Source organism: Mercenaria mercenaria, chromosome 6 (assembly GCF_021730395.1).
Source record: "Mercenaria mercenaria strain notata chromosome 6, MADL_Memer_1, whole genome shotgun sequence".
Lineage (NCBI taxonomy): Eukaryota > Metazoa > Mollusca > Bivalvia > Venerida > Veneridae > Mercenaria > Mercenaria mercenaria.
In genome coordinates, this window is record NC_069366.1 from 47,504,704 (window position 1) to 47,529,133 (window position 24,430).

General features: G+C 33.8%; 2 protein-coding genes across 2 annotated transcripts; one reads left to right on the plus strand and one right to left on the minus strand.

Moving 5' to 3' along the window:
• Nucleotides 1–1,202: 1,202 nt before the first annotated feature.
• Nucleotides 1,203–10,564, minus strand: LOC123548985 (thymidine kinase 2, mitochondrial-like). Its single transcript, XM_045336715.2, has 10 exons — nt 10,447–10,564; nt 8,594–8,667; nt 8,056–8,133; nt 7,471–7,524; nt 6,364–6,453; nt 5,596–5,669; nt 5,197–5,285; nt 4,793–4,872; nt 3,967–4,047; nt 1,203–2,939 (listed from the first exon to the last, which is right to left on the minus strand). Exons 1-10 carry the CDS (start codon nt 10,505–10,507, stop codon nt 2,850–2,852), a joined length of 771 nt encoding a protein of 256 aa, XP_045192650.2. The 5' UTR covers nt 10,508–10,564; the 3' UTR covers nt 1,203–2,849.
• Nucleotides 10,565–10,673: 109 nt separating this feature from the next.
• LOC123548984 (dehydrogenase/reductase SDR family member 4-like) lies at nt 10,674–22,082 on the plus strand. The gene is made up of 9 exons (XM_045336713.2): nt 10,674–10,850; nt 11,783–11,960; nt 12,656–12,733; nt 13,593–13,616; nt 14,401–14,471; nt 15,280–15,331; nt 17,379–17,513; nt 18,790–18,845; nt 20,936–22,082. Exons 1-9 carry the CDS (start codon nt 10,720–10,722, stop codon nt 21,048–21,050), a joined length of 840 nt encoding a protein of 279 aa, XP_045192648.2. The 5' UTR covers nt 10,674–10,719; the 3' UTR covers nt 21,051–22,082.
• Nucleotides 22,083–24,430: the final 2,348 nt, after the last annotated feature.

A 24,430-nucleotide genomic window follows, 5' to 3' on the forward strand; every position in this document is an offset into this window, starting at 1 on the left:
TAATTCATGAAATACTGGTGCTATAGTTATGGTCCTTGTGTCAAATGATGTGCTGGATGATGATGAACAATTACTTTAAGTTTGAATCAAATCCTCTCTGTAATAGTAGAGATATAATGAAAAAGCATCAAAAGTAACCTTAAATTCTAAGTAAAAGGGGGCATAATTCATATTAAAAATTGCAGCTAGAGTTATGGACCTTGTGTCATATGATGTGGGTGATGATGTGGAACATCTGTTTAAAGTTTGAATCAAATCCATTTAGTAATAACTGAGATAGAGTGAAAGTGCATCTAAACTTAAACCTGAAATTCTAAGTAAAATGGGGATAATTCATGAAATATTGGTGTGAGAGTTATGGCCCTTGTGCCATATGATGTGGGTGATGATGAGGAATAACTACTGTAAAATCATTAATATTCGTGGGGGATTAATTTTCGTGGATTTCGTGGTGGAGTCAATCCATGAAATTTAATCCCAACAAACAAGTAAAATTCCCATTCATTTTATGTTCAAAACCTGAAATCCACGAAATCATATCCCCATGAAATTGCCGTTTTGACCAAAACCACGAAATTTCGTGCCCTTGAAATTAAATGATTTTACAATATTTTAAGTTTGAAACCTATCCATCATGTTATTACAGAGATAAAGAGAAAGTTCATCAAAACTTTAACCAAGGTGCAGACGCGGAAAGACTCCAACGCGGCGTCAAGTAGGACAGCCCTCAATACTTTGTATAGTCGAGCTAAAAACTATTGCCAGAAGTCCAAGAGACTATTGATCAGTAAGCTATTCAGTAAGTGTTTTATTACATGACATCAGAAATTAATTTTCAAAGAGATATTTTTCAATTTTTTAATTTTAAGCCCAGTAAACATGACATTGTGTTGAATAAAGACTGGTCATATAGCTAAAACTATGGTCTGGCAATTTATACAAGTAGTCATGTTATAAAAGACACAAATTTAAGTGATACTTTTTTATTTAAGCTATAATTTCACAGCAGATCTTATCCCTTTACTTACAGTTTTTCTACGCCTTTAACAAATGATTTTTATAGATAAACACCACCTGAAAACTCACTAAATCATTGTTTATATATCTCTTTCTGCAACTACTAAGTTAAACATAATCAAGAGATTCATTCATATTGTTAAAAAAATATGGCAAAGTGCAAAATCTTTGCAAACCATTAAAAATTTTGATTTATCATAATCATGACAGTAATGTATTTTGGCATAAAAATCATCCTTACTAACATTAAGAAACACAATTTATATGTAACAGCAATTCTCGTTAAAAAGACATACATAAAACAAAGAGATTCTGACACTGAATTACTGAGATAAGTCTCTCAAATATGCAGAAAATTTGTCTGAAGCAGACTATGTTGACATTATTAAAGGCACCGGCCTCCAGATCGTTTGGCAACCAAAAAAATTTAGGTATCAGGAAATCAATGCTATATTTCTTAAGAAAGCTTTGAAAATTAATTACTGACATGCTATGGAAACACATTACAATTAGTTGGGTTTTTTTTTCATACAAAATACAAAAAGAGACTCTCCAAATAATTAAACTTAAATGGAACTCTAAGCTGTTTTGCATCTATTAAACGTCATGACATCATTTCTTTTTAGAGACGTAAATTTCCTATGCTAGCATCGGGACTAGATCTTTACAAAAAGAGCTCCGAATTGGGCTATCCCTATCGGGCCTCAGTCAATACATGCGATCAGCTGTTTAGACAGAATAGAAGCTATGACTAGAATCGGGACCAGTTATGATACCATGATAATACATCAGGCAATATGATAACATAAAGTTTCCAGCACAGATTTGTAGACAGATTTGTAACTATTTATAGGTACTCATGTAATAAATGTTCTTAGCAGTATATGTTAACAGTTGATAAAACCACATCAGATAAACTATACTTAAATTTAAAAAAAAATAAATTAATATTTCAATCAAATATTTTCCACACAAACTATTATCATGGGTAAAATACATGTATACTTTAAGAAAAATCACAACAAAATAGTCTCATTTGGGTATCTCAGCTGTGCTTTATGTTTTATACAATGACAAACATCTTGAAGAAACAATACAATGAACATTTAAAACTTCAAACCAAAACTTTATGTAAATAATTTATCTAAAGATCCTACTAAACAATAATTATCTATGAACTAAAGTTTTGAAATACATTTGTGTATCATAGGTAAAAACATACACACGATTTCAGGAATGTTAACTGTATGAACATATAACAGGAATAAATGTTCACTGTATGATCTTAAAATGTCCAGCATTTTGATCCCTTTTGTACAATGTATACGGTCAAACTTGAGCTAAAGTGACACAAACTGGCCACTTAAGGCAGGTCACTGAGGTGTTTGCTTAAGAGCTGAAAATAGAAAAGAAAAACTGGGAAGTAAGTTGACTGGCAAATGGCTGCCTAATGCAGGTGGCAAATCAGGCAGGTTTTACTGTTTTTGCCCATCAGGCAAACTGAGGCAGTGAATATAATACCTGAGATATAGTTTAACAATGCCCTGATTAATTCATAAATGAAATCTCTTCCTGGAATGCTGATTTTGTACTTTTTATTTCACATTGATCCCACAGTCTGAAAACTCTTATATCTGACTGGCTCACTGCCAGCACAACCAAGAAACTGACCAATGGCATGCTTGCATTCTGTGACTGGTCTTCAAACTTGTTTTAATCTCTAACCCATATTGCACTAATCTCTAAACTCCTTACAACGTCCTCTGTTTACGTCATCACCAATGGAATTTCAACAGATACTTAGCATGAACTATATTTCCTCAGACTGAATATCAACTGGTTGCAAGTCCAAATAATATTTTGGCTTTTTCCTCTTCAAATACTTGATACATGCTTGGAATATCTTGATTGGCATCCAATACCTGTAAAATTAATAGGTGAAACTATACAATATGACAACAAATACGACAGCTTAGCAGTAGACACTGATCACAATCTATTTCATTTCAATATGAGTTGTACATCATGCATCTAAGCTTACTTGAAAGATCAAAATTAACCAAATACCCAGTCATATCTGGTAAGAGTTCTACCTATAGCATCTCTGACTGGTTAAATATCTGCTGAGTGCAGGCAGTCATGACATTAAACCCTCCATACCATTAGTACATTTATAACTAATCCAAAATCATATACTAAATAAATTCTGTTATAATACATTGATTTAACAGTTAACTCCATTTTCTGTGTATACATGTGACCTTGTATTGTGAAATCAATATGCATTGAAATGCTGACTGCCAGTTTATTATGTGGAACCGAGTACTAGTATGCCAGATGCCATATAAACAAGGGCTGTCTGTAAGACAGCCAATGCTCAACTATTTGAATTGTTGTCCCAGAAGCAGGGATATTACCCTAAATGTTAAAATATCTATAGAGTTTCAATCCAGTATCTGCATTAGTTTTGGACATTGTAACTTGCATGCAAAACTTTAACCGGAAGCTTTTAAGTTCAAAAGTTTCTGAAGAAACGTGTGAAGTTTCAATTCAATATTTGCCTTGGTCTTTGAGATAGTAACTTGCATGCAAAACTTCAACCAGGATTTTGTAAATCCAAAAGGGTGCATAATTTGCTCAAAATACATGTCAGAGTTATGGGACCTGATCTTGTGAGATTGGTTAATGACCTAGAAAAAGAAAAAATAAGTTTCAAAGCTATATGCCTTTAAATATGTCATCATTGGATTTCTCAGCTGCACTGGCTTCTTCCCTATAAGTAAGGAACAACTTATCCCCTACAAACAGAAGTGGAGAATTAATGACAATACTTTCTGGATTTTCTTAAATCATCTGAGAGAACACTTGTTAAAATGTTAGGTAAAACAATGTGAAGTCAGTTCTTCTCATTCAGTCTTACGCATTCAATCAAAAACAGAATTTACATACCAATACTGGTGCTGGAGGTTGAAATGTCGTTTTGTTAATCAACCACTCTTCATGTAAATTATGGAGATCTTCTAGGTATTTCTGCAAACAACAATACAGAAATGGGTTGAAAATATCCTCAATCTGGTATATGGTTCTGACAGTAATTTTAGTTTCAGGCACCAACTGATATGATTATGCAAATACAATTTCATGCTTCATCATTTCCATCCTGGTTATAGTACTCAGGCACAAAGAGAACTGAAAAGACACTTCTTAATGATGCAGATGGAGGTAAAATTGTGGAAATAAACAAGCAACTTCCTACTTTGTAAGAACTGGATTGCAGGAAATGGAAGTTGTAGATCCTGTATCGCTCATCTGACCCATTTTTTTTACCTTTGATGACTCAGTTCAAAACCTCGTCTAGATCTTATTAAGATAAATTTTCTGACTAAGTTTCATGAAGATCAGTTAGAAAATGTAGCCTCTGGTGTGTAAACAAGGTCTTTCTATGGTTTGACCTTATGCAAAAGTTTTGATCCAATATAACCAATTTTGAATTTACCTTCCAGTTTATGGAATTCAAACTTTTTGACAGTGTTTCATGGCAGAAATGTGTTAACAAAGTTTTTCTTTAATTATTCTACCTAATGGCCTAGTTTTTGGCTCAAAATGACCCAGTATGAAACTTGTTAAACACTTTGACAAAGTTCATTACAACTGGGTAATAACTGAGACCTGTAGAGTGTTTACAGTACAATTATTGTTGATGGATGAAGCCAGACACAGAGAGAGCACTTAGTGCTCAGATGAGCTAAAAAATTAACAAAAGAAAGTAATTTACCAATGGAATGCATTGTTCCTCTGGTCTAAGTCTGGCTTTCACTCTCTCTAGAACAACTTCTGGTCGAGTTCTGAGGTAGACTGTAATATAATCATTGAAAATATAAATTACATTTAACTCATCTTAAATTTGCTGCTTTAATCAAATAAAGAGTTCAATTGTCTAAACTATAAATGCATGCATGTTTAAACATTCTGTGTGCTGGACAATTGAAATATAATTTTTATTACTTAAGCGGTCACAATAACTGATGATGTAAGCAGTTCTAACGCTAAATGTCCACTAAGAGACTCTAATGACTTCATTAACAGCATGATTTTTACAAATATTGCTACTGTAACACCAATCAAAAGATTTACAACATTTTTTCCTACCAATCAGAAGATTTCTAACAAATATCTTACCAATCAGATCAACTTTAATATCATGTGACTTTGTTAACCACTCAAACCATTCTGTGAGCACAACATAATCTAGGTCAGGCATAACTTCACTGAAAACAACAGTAGCATTTAATTGTTAACTTCGTTAAGCTTAACCAGTTAACATACATCATAACAATGAAATAGAGAATAATGGTTCTTGACCAACATACTCAACTAATGATGGTAAACAAGTGTACAAATTTTCAAAGCTTTAACTCTTGCAGTTTTCAAGAAATGTACATAAAACAAACAAATTAAGATCAGGCAATGACAATACTTTGTAGATTTTTTTAAGACATACAGACACTTATAACAAATCATAACGTATATCATAGAAAATTCGTACAATACTTATTGCAGAATGAAATTTTAACTTACTTTCTGTGTAGATTTTCTATAAAACAGTATCTTCCACTATGTAATGACCTTTCCATCATTTTCACAGGACATGTCTGTAACAGTAAATTAAAATACTTAATAATTTTAGGATCAAATCTGGGATGCCCATTAAACATGGGAATGTATGATACAATCCATGTTACAGCAGTGTAAATAAATGCATTAATTTCTTTGTCATTTAAATGTACAGCCAAACCTTACAAAAGATTTCTTCATCAGTTAAGCTACTGTAAAATCATTGAATTTCGTGGGTATGAAATTTCGTGGTTTTAGTTAAAATGGCAATTTTGTGGGGTTATGAATTCGTGGATTTCAACTTTTGAACATAAAATGAATGGGAATTTTACTTGTTCGTTGGGATTAAATTTCGTGGATTGACTCAACCACGAAATCCATGAAAATTAGTCCCCCACGAATATTAATGAATTCACAGTATTTATCTTCAGTACTCAATTCTTAAGGAGCAAAAAAGCAGTTTGTGTTTACCCTCTAGTATACAACTTTACATAATAATAACTTTTAGCAAGAAAGTTTTTCCTCACGTAAGCTTGAAACTGATATTAATCAGTGCTAACAGGAAAATTGTCTTTTATATCAAAAACAAAAGATCTGTTTGAAAAAATGCAGGTCATAATACATTTTGCCAAAAATAAAGTTAAGCCTGAGAACTTCACAATAAGGAATTTTACGAAAACTAAAAGAAAAGCTTTTGTTTGAATAATGCCAAAATATAAAACTTTGTCTTACATGCGGTCTTGTGTGTAGATCAGTCATTGTGAGTTGTGAATAAGACTGAAATATGGCACCCCATCTTGCTGGATCTTCATACATCTTTGCCTGCAATATCATCATATGGTTTAATCATTTCTAAAACTTACCTCTATGTTCACTGACCAACGATAAATGAATAAAGTCTAAGGATTTTTTAACTAGCTTTTTCAAGAAAATATGTCGATTTCATTATGGTTAATATCTGCAAATAATACCAGTTGTGAATTTAAATAATTATAGGTCATTAGCTTTGTATTGGGAAATATGCATGAGTTTCGCAGCCGAAATACTGTGCGACTTTAGGAGCGCAATATTCTTCTGTTAAAGAACGAGTGCATATTTCCCGATGCAAAGATAATAACCGTTTTTATTACATATGTATCAACACGTATAAATGTTACTACCCACATTAAAATACGTCATGCACCCAATATGAAATTCAGGCATCAGTGTATGGAAAACTATTGACGTTTCCGGTACCATTGTAACTTAACAAGGAGTTGAAACGAGTTTGTAATAATTCTAGAATATTTATCTGAATCAGGTCCTAAAACTCAAACAGTCCAGTTACACAAATTCTTAAAGACCTGCTCCAGTCCTACCTTTTAACCTTAAATTGTCACTGAAAAAGCATGAAAATCCTGACTATGAACAGTGATGCCTGTCAAAATAGAGTCTAATTTATATAAAATTTTATATAAAATAACCTTGGTTTTGCATGCTAAAGTGTGGCGCGTGGCCGTTAACTGTCACCTATTGTAATCATGGGTTGCATACACACAATAGAATTTGAATAGCCGCGAAGCAGGGCTTTAACACCACATATAAGACTGCTTACCATGAAATCACAAAATTAAGCCTACGCCAAAATGACCCAATCAAAAGTAAATTCCAGTATTTCAAAAAAATATACATTTTTTCTTAGTTAATGAAACAATTTATATAAATATGACTTGTGATCTCTTGTATGTTCACTATTATAGCAAAGCTGTTTACATTTAAAATGGATACCATATTCAACTTCAGTATTTAATGTTTAACATAAAATATAATACTAGTAATATTTCAGTATCTTTCTCATACCAAAGCATTGTGTCCTTGTATATTCCTCCATTTATTTGTTGGTTCCTCTAAAACCTGTAATGAAATGTAATGTTCCAGTTATGGTACATTTTATACATATAAAATATTTTTTTTACAAAGTTTCACTGCAGGTGATTTTTCCTCTATGTGTCTTTTTTCTTTAAAGCAAAATGTTTGGTAATGGTGAATTTATCTAATAAATTGTATGGTTGAAGACCTTCCGCAATAATTTATTGAAAAATTATTTTTGTTTTCATTCACCATAAATTTTGGTCAAATTCAATGACATTTTTCAAAATGCTCCAAAAGGTTAAAAAGCTAGCTTTTAAATTATTATCTATATTCTGCCCTGATACTTACATATAAATCTAATAATGTAAGACAGAAATAGCTTTTTTCTTATATTACAAATAGAATAAGCCATGATATTGATAAAATTGGTTTAAAGCAGCGTGAATGTACTCTAGGATATCCCTTTCATGAGGATTGATATTGAAAATGTTCTCTCAATCACAAATTGACTTGATGTAATTTTAGGTTTAAAAATGATTATCGCACTTTTGAGTATAAAGTCACAACTCGTACCTCTACAATTGGAGAAAACTTCTTGAAATATTCTAGCAGTCTTGTCTTTCCACTGGCTATGTTACCTTCAACACATACCTGAAAAGTAATACACATAAAACTGCTGATAGATTTAAATACATAAAAATTTATTGCATGTGATGCAGATCATGAATAGCGTGACTACTTTTATGATTATTTTAGTTTAAACCTTACTTTTTAAGAATTTAACTATATCAAACACATTGATTTTTTTGCATGTCAATTTAAGCTGAATTTGAGACTGAAGTAAAGGACAAAAATCTTATACAAAAATATGCAAAAAGATAAGCAAATAACATTCACAACTAAATACTAACACATATAAAGTTTAATATATATAAATTGCAATTGACATTTAATATAAATCAGTTTCAAATTGATAAAAACTTCTACATTTTGATTAATACAATGATTAAGAGATATGAAAAGTATTTAATTTTTTAAATTCCAATGTTTTTTATCAATATACTTTACTTTAAAATCAAATCATTTTTTTTGTATTTAAAAATGTACTTACTGTAAATGAATGCTTCATAATGGAACCTAGTACCGGTGGGTCAAAGGAATTTGCTGAGACTCTTAAGTGTCTTACTGAAAATATATAATATCAATGATATGAAAAAATATATCCTTTATAAATTATAGAATGACAGCTAGCTTAAATCAATATTAACAAAGAGCTATAAAAAAAATTCTTTGATATTAATTACTGTGTTTGTTAATGACACTCAACAAAAATATGTGGGGTCAGTATGCATTACCTTCTATTAATTTTAAAATTATCATACTGATCCCTGGCATTTTGTGGAGGGTCAATAACAAACACTTAATCTTTTTAGCCTAACCAAACATGAAAATGTATACTGATCCTTAACAGAAATACAGGGAATTGCCATGTGAAAACCTTTTAACCAATGAAATTGCTAGGATCTTGAGGCTAGAAAAACAGATGTGTACAGTATCACAGTGTTAATTACTTACATTGTTATATTGTACATGTATGTGCAAAGAATCTTAACAAGAGCACCGCCTTGCGGGTGCTGACGCTCATCTGATTTTTTTGTATAATAGAAATATTGTCCTACCCATGATTTTCTAAGTCTAAAAAGGGCCATCATTCTTGCAAAAAGCAGGATAGAGTTATGTTTCTTGATGTACAGCGTCCGCTTATGATGGTGAAAAACTGTTGCAAGTTTTAAAGCAATAGCTTTGATAGTATTTGAGAAAAATTGACTTAAACATAATACTCAACCAAGAAAATGATTTTCTAAGTCCAAAAGGGGCAATAATTGTTGCAAAAAGCAGATGGAGTTATGTTGCTTGCTGTACAGGGTCAGCTTATGATGGTGAACAAGTGTTGCAAGTTTCAAAGCAATAGCTTTGATAGTTTAAGAGAAAAAGTTGACCTAAACATAAAACTTAACCAAGAAATCTGATATTTTCTAAGTCCAAAAGGGGCCATAAATCTTGCAAAAAGCAGGATGGAGTTATGTTTCTTGCTGTACAGGGTCAGCTTATGATGGTGAACAAGAGTTGCAAGTTTTAAAGCAATAGCTTTGATAGTTTAGGAGAAAAGCTGACCTAAACATAAAACTTAACCAAGTAAACTGATTTTCTAAGTCCAAAAGGGGCAATAATTCTTGCAAAATGCAGGATGGAGTTATGTTTCTTGCTATACAGGGTCAGCTTATGATGGTGAACAAGTGTTCTAAGTTTCAAAGCAATAGCTTTGATAGTTTAGGAGAAAAGCTGACTTAAACATAAAACTTAACCAGGCAATGCCGACGCCGACACCGCTCAAGTGATGACAATAACTCATCATTTTTTTTTCAAAAAATCAGATGAGCTAAAAATGAAAACAATTATTAACAGTCATTGAGGCAGTTACGTGTATGTACATATTTTTCCCAAATAAACCTGTATTTCTCACTACTTTGTTCAAATGATTCAAACACTGGAATCTTAAAAGTTTGCCTGGTAATCAATAAAAGTTAAAGACAATACTAAACTTTAGCAGTGTTATATAATTATGGTGTGACTCTGAAAAACTGAGTCACTGTGAGCGCTAAAATTTAATGTTATAAAACAATAGCCTATACTGGCAGTATAGAACATTTAAATAGTATGTTTCAAGTATCTGTGTCAGACTGTGAGCATGGTAAAAACACTAAGGACCCTATGTTCTCGAAAATGCTAAACAATCAGATTCAACTGCAAAGAAAATGTGATTAAACTTTAAAGAAAAAAGAGATTATTCAGCAAACATTTTTCTGTCTCTTTTTTTATTTTTTTTATCAAAATCGAATTTAAACCCAGTTTTCTTGGAATCCTTCTTAGTTTGCAAAACATAAAGCAAATAATCTGGACTACCTGGTAGACCTTTAATGACCCGCGATCCTCGTCTGAACAAGCAAACAAAGCCTGTCAGCATATTTTATTTTCATAACAAAGCACGTTACAGCTGGAACTTCTCTGTTACTATTTTAAGGTATTGCGTATCCGTTTGACCAATCAAACATTAGTATTATTAGAAAACCACATCAACGTCCATTTATAGTATCCAATCAAATTGGTCATTTGACAGTAGGATACCGGAAGTAAGTACGAATTATTCGTGCTCAACACTGCACTTTGAACCAAAAAATGCTGAAAAATTGTTTAGCCTTTAGTCGGCGGACTTCAAGTTTGTTGAAAGCTGTGAAAATGTCGTCAACTCTAGCCAGTAATAGAAAACTTGATGGGAAAGTTGCAATTGTTACAGCTTCAACAGAGGGGTATAATAGCTAAAAACCATTTTTCGTACTCAGTTTATTTCGACTCATAACTTGGTGTATAAAAAATAAAGCAATGTTGCAGTCTTCGCCATAATGTGTTACTGCCTTTAATAATGATATGTTATATTCTATTAAGAAGCAGTAAGAAACTGTAACATCACCTCGAGTACAGAGACAGATAATTAATTTATTTTGTCCTTTTTTTCCATGTCAATCCATTTTTTATCACAAATGATAAAGGTAAAGGTAAATTTTATTTATCGTCACTTTGTGAAACAATTAACATAAGCTCTGTAGAGCTTTTGAGTGACCCTATTGTAAGAACTGTTAAAACCAATTATACCTTACCCCCAGCAATTTGCTGGTACCCATTTACAGCTGGGTCGACTTACCAGGGGCAGTCGTGATAAAGTGCCTTGCCCGAGGACACACCGCAATGGGAGTTATTAGGATTCGAACCAGGGGCCTTCACCTCCGTAGGAAAGCGTCTTAGCCCTCTCGACCAGTGCATCCACTTTTTATGTGAGTTAATTGGATCGATGATGTGTAATGATAGATCATTTGTTACCTTTCATGAAACCTGACTTTTAAGTGTTGGGTTAATTGGGTTATTTGTTGAATATGCAGGTTGTTCAGTTGCATTTCAATAAATAAAATGCATGTGGTTCATATGGGCGTGTATGCGCAGCAAGTATGATAAATGCTCGTTCCAGTAGGGGACATTAATTGCTTGGCAACAGTCTTATATTGTGTCTATGATGCATGAATACAAATTGTTTTCAAGACTCTGTATATTAAGATATTTAAGGCAAAGCGTGCAAATATCAGATGGGAATATCACATTATAATACATCAGTTTTAACATGATGATGAATGAATATGATAATTTAATAGCCGCTAAAACTATAAAAGTACACAAATTCTGTTTTTAGAATTGGATTAGCAATAGCTCGTAGACTAGGACAAGATGGTGCTAAAGTAATGGTGAGCAGTAGAAAACAGGTGAATGTAGATAAAACAGTGTCACAACTAAAGTCAGAAAATCTTGATGTATCCGCTGTCGTATGTCATGTCGCTAAACCAGAAGATAGATCTAAGCTTATTGAACAGGTAGTTTTTTATGCTTTATTGTTTTTCATGAATGTAAACAGTATGTTTTTAAAAAAAGGAATCTCCTGAAAAGAGATTTGTTTCATATGGTCAGGCATGCTCCACCTAGCTCAGTACGGAGCGAGGGGTTGCGTGTTCCAACTCTGGGCGAGGTGTATGTTCTCCATGATGATTGATAAAAGACATAGTGTCTGAAACCATTAGTCATCCACCTCTGATTCATGGGGGAAGTTGGCAGATACATATGGTGAACAGGGTAGTAATGGTACAGAATTCAGGAGCACTAGTTAGTTTATATAATATATATCAGGCTTTACTTCTTAATACTTCTTCTGAAATCTGAGGAAATTGCATTCAAAAACCTTGAAGCTTAGAATGGTAGAGTAGTAGGTTTTAGCAATGTGTTTCTTGATTCATGCTTAAATTATTTGCTTATACTCAAAACTAGCCAGATAGTCACAAGGTACCATCCAGTCCTGACTCTTGGAGAATTATGGTCCAACACTGATAAAAGGCTGCAACTGAGTGATTCTTCATAAACAACTCGGCAATCTTTCTACTGTAATAATGATGTTGATAACTCAAATGTTTCTGAATTACATGTTGATGTGTGCATACATCTTATGTGGTTCTGTTTATATACTGTTGGTGCTAAAATATGTAAAATATAGAAAGTTTATTTTATCATTTTGTAGACATTATCACAGTTCGGTGGTATAGATATTCTTGTGTCAAATGCTGCAGCTAATCCAACCTTTGGACCAATACTTGATGTAAGTATATACAAGTGTATGGATATTTGGACTAAACTATGTTTGTTTATCATAAGCATCAAGGACTTTAATAGAATTCAAAAATGTTTCCAACTTCATTCTAATTTAGAAGGTAAAAAAATATTAAAGGGGCATGCATCTAGATGAAGATTAAAATTAAAAGAAAAAGAAAGTAGATATGCAGTGTATATTAAATGTTGAAAATAATTAATGAATGTCATTGGATACACTATTTTATGTATGATAGAAAGAGCAGTTTAGTTCCATCTCTTTTGCATTAAGTTTCTATTTCATGACTAACACTTTTTCAGGTTCCTCTACATATTTCAACAGTTATAAGAATATTTTGCAGATAAATAGTGTTTAAAAATAGATAATCACTTTATGCCTTCTTCTTATTGCAATTTACTGACTAATGAAAGCATTTCCAAAATGTCATAAATCTGGAGGCATACAGCTTTAATGTTAGAATTTGAAAACAGTAATATCTACACTCTAAATTTAGAAGGTTACTCGGCTATCATTCAAGCCAATAATTTGGTCATTTTCAGACATTATCGATGTGAGCTATTGCATTCCATGTTTATTATTATAATTGAGCCATGCCATGAGAGAACCAGCATAGTGGGTTTGCGACCAGCATGGATCCAGATCAGCCTGCGCATCTGCGCAGTCTGGTCAGGATCCATGCTGTTCGCTAATGGTTTCTCTAATAATAATAGTCTTTGAAAGCGAACAGCATGGATCCTGACCAGACTGCGCGGATGCGCAGGCTGGTCCGGATCCATGCTGGTTGCAAACCCACTGTGTTGGTTTTCTCATGGCACGGCTCATTTATGATTTTTCATTTCTTTTGTAGACAGAAGAGTCAGCATGGGACAAAGTGAGTATATTACAAATACAGTACAGTGAGTACACCCGTAGTGAGTGTTACCTCTGTTACTGCAGCTCTAGAGAGCAAACACCTCTATATTAAAAAGGTCATTAAAACAGTACCTTTATCTGTTTATCTGCAAGGAAGCATTCTGCTCTCTTGGATTTTGCCAGGCCGGATCACACTTGTGGAATCCAGGCCTGGCAAAAACCACTTGAAAAGAATACAACAGGTCAAGGTACAATTACCCTATTATATATCAATCTTGGGGACATATATTATCCATTATCTAGTGGTTTGTATTACTAAACAGGTCTGTTTATGGTCTGGATTTTGTGTGTCTGCAAGTCAGCTTGGGTCTTCACCTCTGTTCCCTTGCCTGTCATTTTTTTCAGCTGCAATCAAACCTGTACTAAAAACAACCTGTGAAAGAGGCCCCAAAACAGTTTTGTTTTCAGTGTAAATATTTGCAATGAATATAAACCTGTGAAAAAAGACTGACTGCAATTAAAGACCACTTAATTTTGCTCTACCAAGGGATACTACTTTTCTCCCAAGGGAGACCACTTCCTTGCTCTCCCAATGGTGGTATTTACATAGAGGTTTTATTTTATTATCAAATGGTCTCTCACATGTTAAGCTCACTGTTACCTCAAGTTTTTATGAAACCAAGCTTGTAGATATTTAGCATGGTTAGAAATGCACTAGATTACTAAGTCTAGTTGAGGATTCATTGGTCAGTCTTGTGAACCAGCTGAGTGCTGAGGTAAATTACAGTTTTGTCTTGTTTCAGATATTTGAGACCAATGTGAAAGCTTCATTCTTCCTGTGTAAAGAAATTGTTCCTCATATGGAGAAGAGAGGGTAACTTTATCATACATATTCCATGTTTACTTTTTTTAGTTGAATTGAGTAATATATACAGATTTAATAAAGGGAGTTAACTCACAAGTTCAGATTCTATGTGTATCGGTATTTAAGATATATTTTGAAAAAAATATTTTTAATTTTGTCAATTAGAGGTTATAACTGGTTGTACTGATAAAATGAGAAAACATTTATTCTTCATAAAAAAAACAAATCACTTTCTTAAATTTTTCAAAATTTATTGCACAAAGATAAACAGGTAAATTAATAAAACCTGTAACAAGATGAGGTAAGACAAAGTCACTTGGAATTGTTCTGTTGGCTGTGAGAGACTTGATATTTGTGGGAAAATCATATCCCAATAAGCAGATCTAATTCTTTTTTTTTTCTATTTAAAAATGGGAGTTACTATATTCATGTAACACCATTATTGCAACTGCATTTTAGTTTCAGCCTACAGAATTAAGTGATTTCACAGTATCAAATTTTAGAAATAATGTATAGAAAAACAGTGTTTTAATGTTATTGATGCACAGAAAGATGTTAAAGGCCGGCGGAATAGCCCGAGTAAGTTATTCTGGCAACGTGTAACCGATTTTGAGTGTATTAGTTTAGGTAAAACACAATTTTGCCAACATTATTTCAATTCTAATATGCCCTTAATCTAAAACAGTGGATAAAATATAGTAGCACTCTTTCTTGGTCGCAACAAAAACATTGACATCATGGCACGTAAAATGACCTCATTTTAGCGTAAGCGTGTTTTAACAGAAATAAGCATATCAGAATTTTTGCATTATTTCAGGGGTGGTTCTGTCGTATTTGTTTCCTCCTTCGCTGGCTATACACCAATGGAGGTATGTAGAAATACTACTCTGCTTCTTTTATACGAATTTAGTTAATATTGTATGATGTAAAGTCAAAAAAATATGCACACAGACTGTATTCGACTTGACCATATGATAGACAGTATGTTTATTTACATTTGTGAAAAATTTTAGTAAAAATTACATTTTAAAAAGTTAGTGCTTGTTGAAATATCATCAGAATTGAAATTTTCTAATTGACTCCCATTATGAAATCTTACAATGACCTCAAAATTTTTCAGATCAGTGTTGCAAAAAAAAGAAGCAAACAACATGAATTTCATAATTGCCAAATTTTATTAGAATATTATTAGTACATTTTTGAAAAATCATTGTTTAAAGCAAATTCTACATTGTAGAAAAAAAAATGATCCAAACTTGCATAACTGCCTTAAGACTGGTTCTGTAGGATGACTTGTTAAAAATATAAAAATATGAACATGATTATAATTCAAAAAGCATTTAAGCTAGAATCACCAAACCTCAATTAATTATTAACTAGGGTACATGAAACTACACAAATGTAGATCACTATAGGGTGATGGCACATGTGCAAATTTTGTCAGCATCACTTTGTTAACCAGAGTTATTGCCCTTTAATTGTTGTACAGTCTATAAATCTCCGCATAACAAAGTAATCCATTGAAGAATTTTCATGAAATTAAAACAAAATATGGATCACAGTAGGGATGTTGTGCATGCACATCTTTCATCAGGATTTCTTCAGTAACTGCAGAGTTAGTCCCCTTTATTTGTTTTTAAAATTAAATTCCCACAAAATAAAGTAACCCATTGGTGGAGCTTCCTTAAACTTAATACAAATATAGATCTCTATAGGGCAAAGTTTTCCTTTTTGCTTTGGTATAAAATAGGACCCAACAAACCTTGGCACTGTCCTTTTGTACATACATTGTTTATATCTGGAAATTAAATATTTTACAAAATATAGTCCCCTCATTCACTAAACAACCGATTTGGTAGGGGATATGAATTCACTGTATTTGCTTGTTGCCATAAGTTTTATGGATATGGTAAAGAAAGTGGCCTTAACTAATATCAGTAATTCCATTTTTGTTCTATATCAGTGTGTTAATTTTTAGCTCACCTGAGCACAAAGTGCTCAAAGGTGAGCTTTAGTGATCGCCCTGTGTCCGTCGTCCGTCCGTTGTCCGTCGTCAACAATTTGACTTTTAACACTCTAGAGGTCACAATTTTGGCCCAATCTTATTGAAACTTGGTCAGAATGTTAATGTCAATTAAATCTTCGATATTGGGTCATCTGGGGTCAAAAACTAGGTCATCAGGTTAAATCAAAGAAAAAGCTTGTTAACACTCTAGAGGTCACAATTTTGGCCCAATTTTAATGAAACTTGGTCAGAATGTTACCCTCAATAAAATCTTGGACAAGTTTGAGATTGGGTCATCTGGGGTTAAAAACTAGGTCACCAGGTCAAATCAAAGGTAAAGCTTACTAACACTCTAGAGGTCCCAATTTTGGCCCAATCTTAATGAAACTTGGTCAGAATGTTACCCTCAATAAAAGCTTAGACGAGTTCGATATTGGGTCATCAGGGATCAAAAACTAGGTCACCAGGTCAAGTCAAAGGAAAAGCTTGTTAACACTATAGAAGCGACATTTATGACTGTAACTTCATGAAACTTGGTCAGAATGTTAATCTTGATGATCTTTAGGTCAAGTTTGAATCTGGGTCATGTGGGGTCCAAAACTAGGTCACTGGATCAAATCAAAGGAAAAGCTTGTTAACACTCTAGAGGCAACATTTATAAAGTATCATCATGAAACTTAGTCAGAATGTTAATCTTGATGATCTTTAGGTCAGATTCGAATCTGGGTCATGTGGGGTCAAAAACTAGGTCACCGGGTCAAATCAAAGGAAAAGCTAGTTAACACTTTAGAGGCCACATTTATGACCATATCTTAATAAAACTTGGTCAGAATGTTAATCTTAATGATCTTTAGGCCAATAGGTCAGGTGAGCGATACAGGGCCTTCATGGCCCTCTTGTTATGTTTTCAGTTTTTAGGACCATATTCTGTGAGCAAGACAGCTTTAATAGGTTTAACAAAAGCCCTAGTACCTCAGTTATCGACAATGAATATCAGAGTGAACTGTGTTGCTCCAGGTGTTATCCAGACTAAATTTAGTGAACAGGTTGGTCTATGTTATATTTAAGAAATAATGTATAGAAAAACGGTGTTATTAATACACGGAAATAGGTTTCATTACGTCCGTGGAATAATTTCACAAGGGCATAGCCTGAGTGAATTATTTTTGTGACGTATAACCGATTTTGAGTGTATTCATTTAGGTAAAACACAAATTTGTTTTACATTATTTCAATTCTAATGTGCCTTTAATCTAAAACAGTAGATAAAATATAGTAGCGTTCTTTCTTGGTCACAACAAAAACATTGACGTCATCGCACGTTGACGTGACATCATTTAGGAGCAAGCATATTAGAATGTAGATTTCTTTTGTTTCATGCAATATTAATGTTGTCTTGCTTCTTCAACAGTCATATGAGCCGCGCCATGAGAAAACCAACATAGTGCATTTGCGACCAGCATGGATCCAGACCAACCTGCACATCTGCGCAGTCTGGTCAGGATCCATGCTGTTCACTAACAGTTTCTCTAATTGCAATAGGCTTTGAAAGTGAACAGCATGAATCCTGACCAGACTGCATGGAAGCGCAGGCTGGTCTGGATCCATGCTGGTCGCAAAAGCACTATGTTTGTTTTCTCATGGCTTGGCTCATATTATAAAGTAAGACAAATTTGCGGCTCTGTATGGTTAGCAGGGTAACATATCGGATACACTGGCTTGTAGACATACCAGGCAAAATCAGGGGTGTTTTTAATTACTCAAGTAGAAAGTGGAAGTTGCAAAGTATAATGGGGTGAAGGGGTCCTGCCATTTAGAACTTTTATGTGCTACAGGAAAAGTAGTGGGTGCCTCAGACCACTGAAGCAGGGGGAAATCCCTGTACCCAGTCTTTACTGAAAGCCCTGAAAATGCCTAACTGATTAATCTCTGTTAAAGATAGCACTAGCAGTTTAGCATTTACTATATATCAAATATTACATGCGCATTAGGATGACATGTATGATATTTGTTATCTCTTAGATTGAAGTTTAAAGCAATTCAAGAGTTAGACACAAGTATATTTGAGCCGTGCCATGAGAAAATCAACATAGTGGCTTTGCGACCAGCATGGATCCAGACCAGCCTGCGCATCCGCGCAGTCTGGTCAGGATCCATGCTGTTCGCTAACAGTTTCTGCAATTCCAATAGATTATAAAAGCGAACAGCATGGAGCCTGACCAGACTGCGCGGATGCGCAGGCTGGTCTGGATCCATGCTGGTCGCAAACCCACTATGTTGGTTTTCTCATGGCACGGCTCATTTTCTGTTTTTGTTTTACAGTTATGGAAGAATCCAGCAGTTAAAGATATGATGTTACAGCTGATACCAATGAAACGGTAAGTTCCTGCAATTAGGGCTGTCATTATTATGGTAGCAGAACTGAAATAACAGTCAGCAATTGCCATTTGATTAGACTTTTTTGTATGCGATTTGGCTTTCTCTACTTGTTGCAGGGAACCATGTACTAGCACAATCTAAGGTAAAGATCATGTTATAATAAATGAAAGAATGTGTAATTGCACTGAAATTACAAATTTTTATTATGGGGCTACTACCTTCATCTAAGTTTGATAATTGAGCCATGCCATGAGAAAACCAACAAAGTGGCTTTGCGACCAGCATGGATCCAGACCAGCCTGCGCATCCTCGTAGTCTGGTCAGGATCCATGCTGTTCGCCTTTAAAGCCTATTGGAATTGGAGAAACTGTTAGCGAACAGCATGGATCCTGACCAGACTAAGCAGATGCACAGGCTGGTCTGGATCCATGCTGGTCGGAAAGCCACTATGTTGGTTTTCTCATGGCATGGCCCATATGATAAAGTCAGTGATACATGTATATCAAATTTTGGAATATAGATTCAGTCTCAAGAAGTTAAACAAAAACAAAAATGCATAGGTTGCAGGGATCATCTTACAAGGCGATTTGAGCGATATCGTCACTTTAAAGTCGGCCACTTCGCCTTATTATCGCCTCCGGGCGAAATCCGAATCGCAGAGTTTTTCAGCGAGTTATTATCTGTTTACTTAAAGTTATAAAACTTTATGCATATTCTAGATTAAATAATCGATAAATCCATAGTCAACCCCGCCTACTCGCCTGTCAAACTTCAGCCAATCGTAGCGTTAATATCCCATATTGTAAGCCGCCGCCATTTTGAAAATTTTCAATCGGCGTGCAAAAGGCCGATAAACTTAACGAGAGCATGATCTTATGCAACAATTGTATATTATTCTTTCATTTTATTACAGATTACTTCAAAATTTATTTCAATTACCATGATTACGGTCAATTCCTGTAAATGAATTGCTCGGGTACTGCGGATAAAAAATGATTTCGCGGACGTCAGAACTGCCGTACAAAATATTGTAAAAAGATCGCCATTCCCTATGACTTTGGTATTATTTTCGAAAAAAAAAAATAAATAAATGAATTAAATGTATAAATCTGAACAAGTTGATGCAAAAATCAGGCACTATAAAAGCACGAGAATCGAAATATGAATGAAAAATTTCACGGCGTTTTGATCGTGCACCTGTTAAATTACGAGTTTCGGACATGTAAATTTCGGATAAAAATTTAAAGGTGACTTTTTCATAGCTAAGTTTATACTTTATTTATAAATTCATGAATATGATGATGCAAAAATCAATTTCCTTAAATAATTACTGTTTATAAGTTACAGCTAGACCCATAGAAAGTGGATATATATAGGCAGGAAACTCAATACTATGCTGATTCTTCTCCTTAGATTCCTCAACTTCTCCCTAAATTCTGCGGAGGGAGAAGTCACTTCTCCCTAAAATTTTGACCTAGGATGATCCCTGGGTTGATAAATGATATTTCCTTTGTACATTCAGAAGAAAACGAATATACATGTTAATATAAAACTTGTCAGTTATTTTTACTTATACTGTATTAAATCTTCTTTGAGTTGGAGAAAATTATTATTTAATAGTAACTTTTACTTCCTCCAATATCGGAGAGTATAACATATTTACGGCTATACATTAGATATTTACATACAAAATATTTACATACAAAGCAATTTTCAAGCATAAAAAATCATGTGTAATATAGATATAACAGTGAAAACCAAACACTGTAACTATACAGCATCATCCAAGGTCAAATTGAATTTAAATTAAATGAGATATCTCATGCATTATATAACATTAATTTGCAATCAATTAGGATTTGTTATCACAAAATTAAGTTTAAACGAAACCATTAAGTCTATTGTCAACCCCAACAATGATAGTTAAGAACAATTTTTGTCACCTAGTATGCGAAAATCGAAATACTAGAAGCCTTTAGTTCTAAAGCTATGAAAGACTTTTAATCTATCAGTAATCAGACAATTCAGCTGCGCAACATTTCCGAAAGTAGTACAAGGGAGACAACTATGTGCTTATTTTCTATTTCAGGATAGGTGAAACTCCAGAAGTTGCAGGTCTTGTGTCATTTCTCAGCTCGGATGATGCATCATATATCACAGGGGAGACAACTCTTGTCACAGGTGGGATTCCAGGGAGGTTATGATGAAACTTACAACTTTAAAATGCCTTAAGATGTGTTGCCATTAGGTGAGAGAGAGTTCATATGGGAGGAATGTTTTGGAGAATTGTCAACAATTTTACCAGTCGGTGGATGCTGCAGCTGTTTAACTCGGGACTTCTTTTTAAACTCGGCCAATTATCTGAACTTTTAAGGAATAGATTAGACATTTCTGTTTCTAAGGATATTTTTTTGATTTCCTTTCAACTTTTGCCCAGACTGGATTTGATTATAAATACTTATATAATAAATACAGTGCAGAAAAGAAAGGATCTTTCACATGTTCATAATGTACTGTAGAATGAAAAATGTTTGCAAGGGATTTATTTTTGCTACATATTTGTTAACTGTCAACACAGAAGAGCTATTAATGTTATAAATAGACTTTTGTGTGTGTTTCACTTGATAACATTATACCATGGAAACCAGTTTGAATGAAAACACCAGCAAAGATTTGATCTCTAGTAAATATTTGATTTTTTTTTATAAATGTTGATTTTCCAAGGATATATGCTTCCAAATTCGTAAGTTAGGAAATGAGAATTTACAGCATCGAAATGAAAAATAATCTTCCTTGTTCTTCTGGTTTTGATCATAACTTATTACATGATGTTATAACAAAAATTCATTAGGTTGGCTGATTTTGTGGTAATAAGGTGTTGTCACAGGCGCTTGAAGCTCTATCAATAAATTTATGTATAATCATATTCCATCCACTTAGTATGCTATGAAATAGTATTTATGGTCTCTTCGAGAGATCTAAACTGAATATTCTTCATTGAACTTCATACCCCTGTGATGTTTTGTATATTAAATAGAATATAAAATTAATAGTGAATATGTTTATAACTTAGTTAAATGCTATCTGTTTCTGGCAATAATGTATGTGAGGAAAGAGAGGCAGTTTACAGAAGATATGGGAACTGAAATGCAGCATTTTTGTTTATCTGATATAGCTGTGATAAAATGTATATACAAGACATATAATATGCAGATAATAAATTCTGACTTAAAACATTTTGTGTTGCTTTAAGTTTTGCCCCAGCTGTTACTGGGCACGAATGTGTTGCGGGGCCTCTGTTGCCGCGTGGTTAAGGTCGCTGACTTCAAATCACTTGCCCTCTCACCGATATGGGTTCGAGCCTCACTCGGGGCGTTGAATTCTCCGTGTGAGTAAGCCACCCAGCTGGCTTACGGAAGGTCGGTGGTTCTACCCAGGTGCCCGCTCTTCATGAAAATAATGCATGGAGGGGCACCTGGGGTCTTCCTCCACCACCAAAGCTGAAAAGTCGCCATATGACCTATAATTATGTCGGTGTGACGTTAAACCCAACAAAAAATTTAAAAAAAACCCAAAAAACAAATGAATATGTTGCATGAGTTTGGAATAAGATTCTACAGGTTTCAGTCAAAATACAGACCTTTAATACAGTTCTGCTTACAAGTGTTAACCCCCCACAGTAAATATTTTGGCCATTTATGTGATCTCATTTGTGAGGAAATTACTTCAGTTAATTGATAAGTTTTAGTGTATTCATTTAGTTTGTGGTATTGTTTATTTTCTTCCTCTATTACAGTCCTAATTTTTAAGGTCATTTAGTTTTTTAGCTCGACTATTTGAAAATTTTCAAATAGCACAGCTTATATAATCACCTTTTCATTGGCATCCCCGTCCACATTATAAAAGGTTTAAGTTTTACATGTAAGCAGGTTTTTCAGAAACGACAAGGCCAAATGCTTTCAAACTTTGCCATCATGAGATGACCTCTGTCAAAATTATGCCCCCTTTTAACTTAGAATTTCAGTTAAATGTTTGCATGTAAGCAGGTTTTTTGACCAAATGTTTTCAGATTCGCCACACATTTTTGGTATTATGGGATGACCTCTCATGGGAAGTTTTATAACTTTGACTTACATTTTAGCAAAAATTATGCCCCTTTTTCAACTTAGAAAATTTGCTAAAGTTTTTGTATCTAAGTTAATATTAGCTGGAAGGGCTTCAAATAGTCGCACGCGCTTTCATTAAACAGCTCTTGTTTTTAGCTCGACTTTTCGAAAAAAAAAAAGTAGAGCTATTGCACTCGCCCTGGCGTCGGCATTGCCATTGCTTAAAGTTTTTGATAAAGTCAAATATCTCTGTTACTATCAAAGCTTTTGACCTGAAACTTAAAATAGTTATTTACTATCAAAGTCTACACCAGGAGAAACAATCCCAATAACTCTGATTGAATTCTGACAGAGTTATGCCTCTTTTTAACTTAGATTTTTTTGGTTAAAGAGCCAAGCACTGAGAAAAGTCGAGCGGGCTGTCATTAGACAACTTGTTTTTTAATTGCACAAGGTAACGTTTTATTTTGGGGGAAATTACACAAATATTTTAATGGCTAATTAGCTCTTGATCGTATTTGACGTAAGAAAGGTGACAAAATATTTCGAGAAATTACCTTAAAATGTTATTGAAAGTAAGGTTTGTAGTATCGAAAGACTTGCCGGTCTATAGACAAAAGTATTGCATAATGTTTAAAGGACCAAACACAAATATATTTGACTATTGACCTGCAATATACAATAGGCAGATCTAGTGCTTGATAAAGTCAGGTCGCGAAATATATTATTTTCCTAAAAAACAAAGCATTTTAATTCTAAAGCAGACAAATAAATAATTTAAAAATACGTATTCATTGCCATTCATATATCGAATACACTTTTTTGTTACACGATATGGAGTTCATCTTTATTTTTATAACTTGGCCCGTAAAAATGCTAACGTCCGCTCATATTAATTAAAGCGGGAACTAAACGTCAACGTCGATATTCCGGGAAATGTGACGAAAAAAGACGTCAACTGCGGAAATGACGTCATGATGTTTATGTATCGCCGAACTGAGTTGGACCCACACTATACTGAAACGAAAATGTGTTTTCAAAATTATGAAAAATAAGCGATTAGCAAAGGCAATTAAATCACAGAAAACGGCGAAGGTTGCGGCAAAGAAAGCTGCTGCAGAACTTTCGGCGGAAAGTTTGAAAGAATCCAGCTTAAGTAATAAAAAACGAAAGCAGTCTCAATTTGAACAGAAACAAGCAGACGCCATAATGGTTGAAAATGCGGAGAAAAACAAAAAGCCGAATAAACAAACAAAGCGGGACACAAATGAAAAGGTTCACATGCAAACAAGCGCGAAGAACAAATCTGAGAAAGGAAATAGCGGATCCAGCGCAGTAAGCAAGCAGATGGCTGCGGTTAATCCTCATGTGCAACAATCGTATGAAGAGGCACCATTTCATGATGTTCAAAGATATTTGGAGACATTGCCGTCCCCAGAAATCCGCAATTTCATTGAAGACTTAATCGCACAGGATAA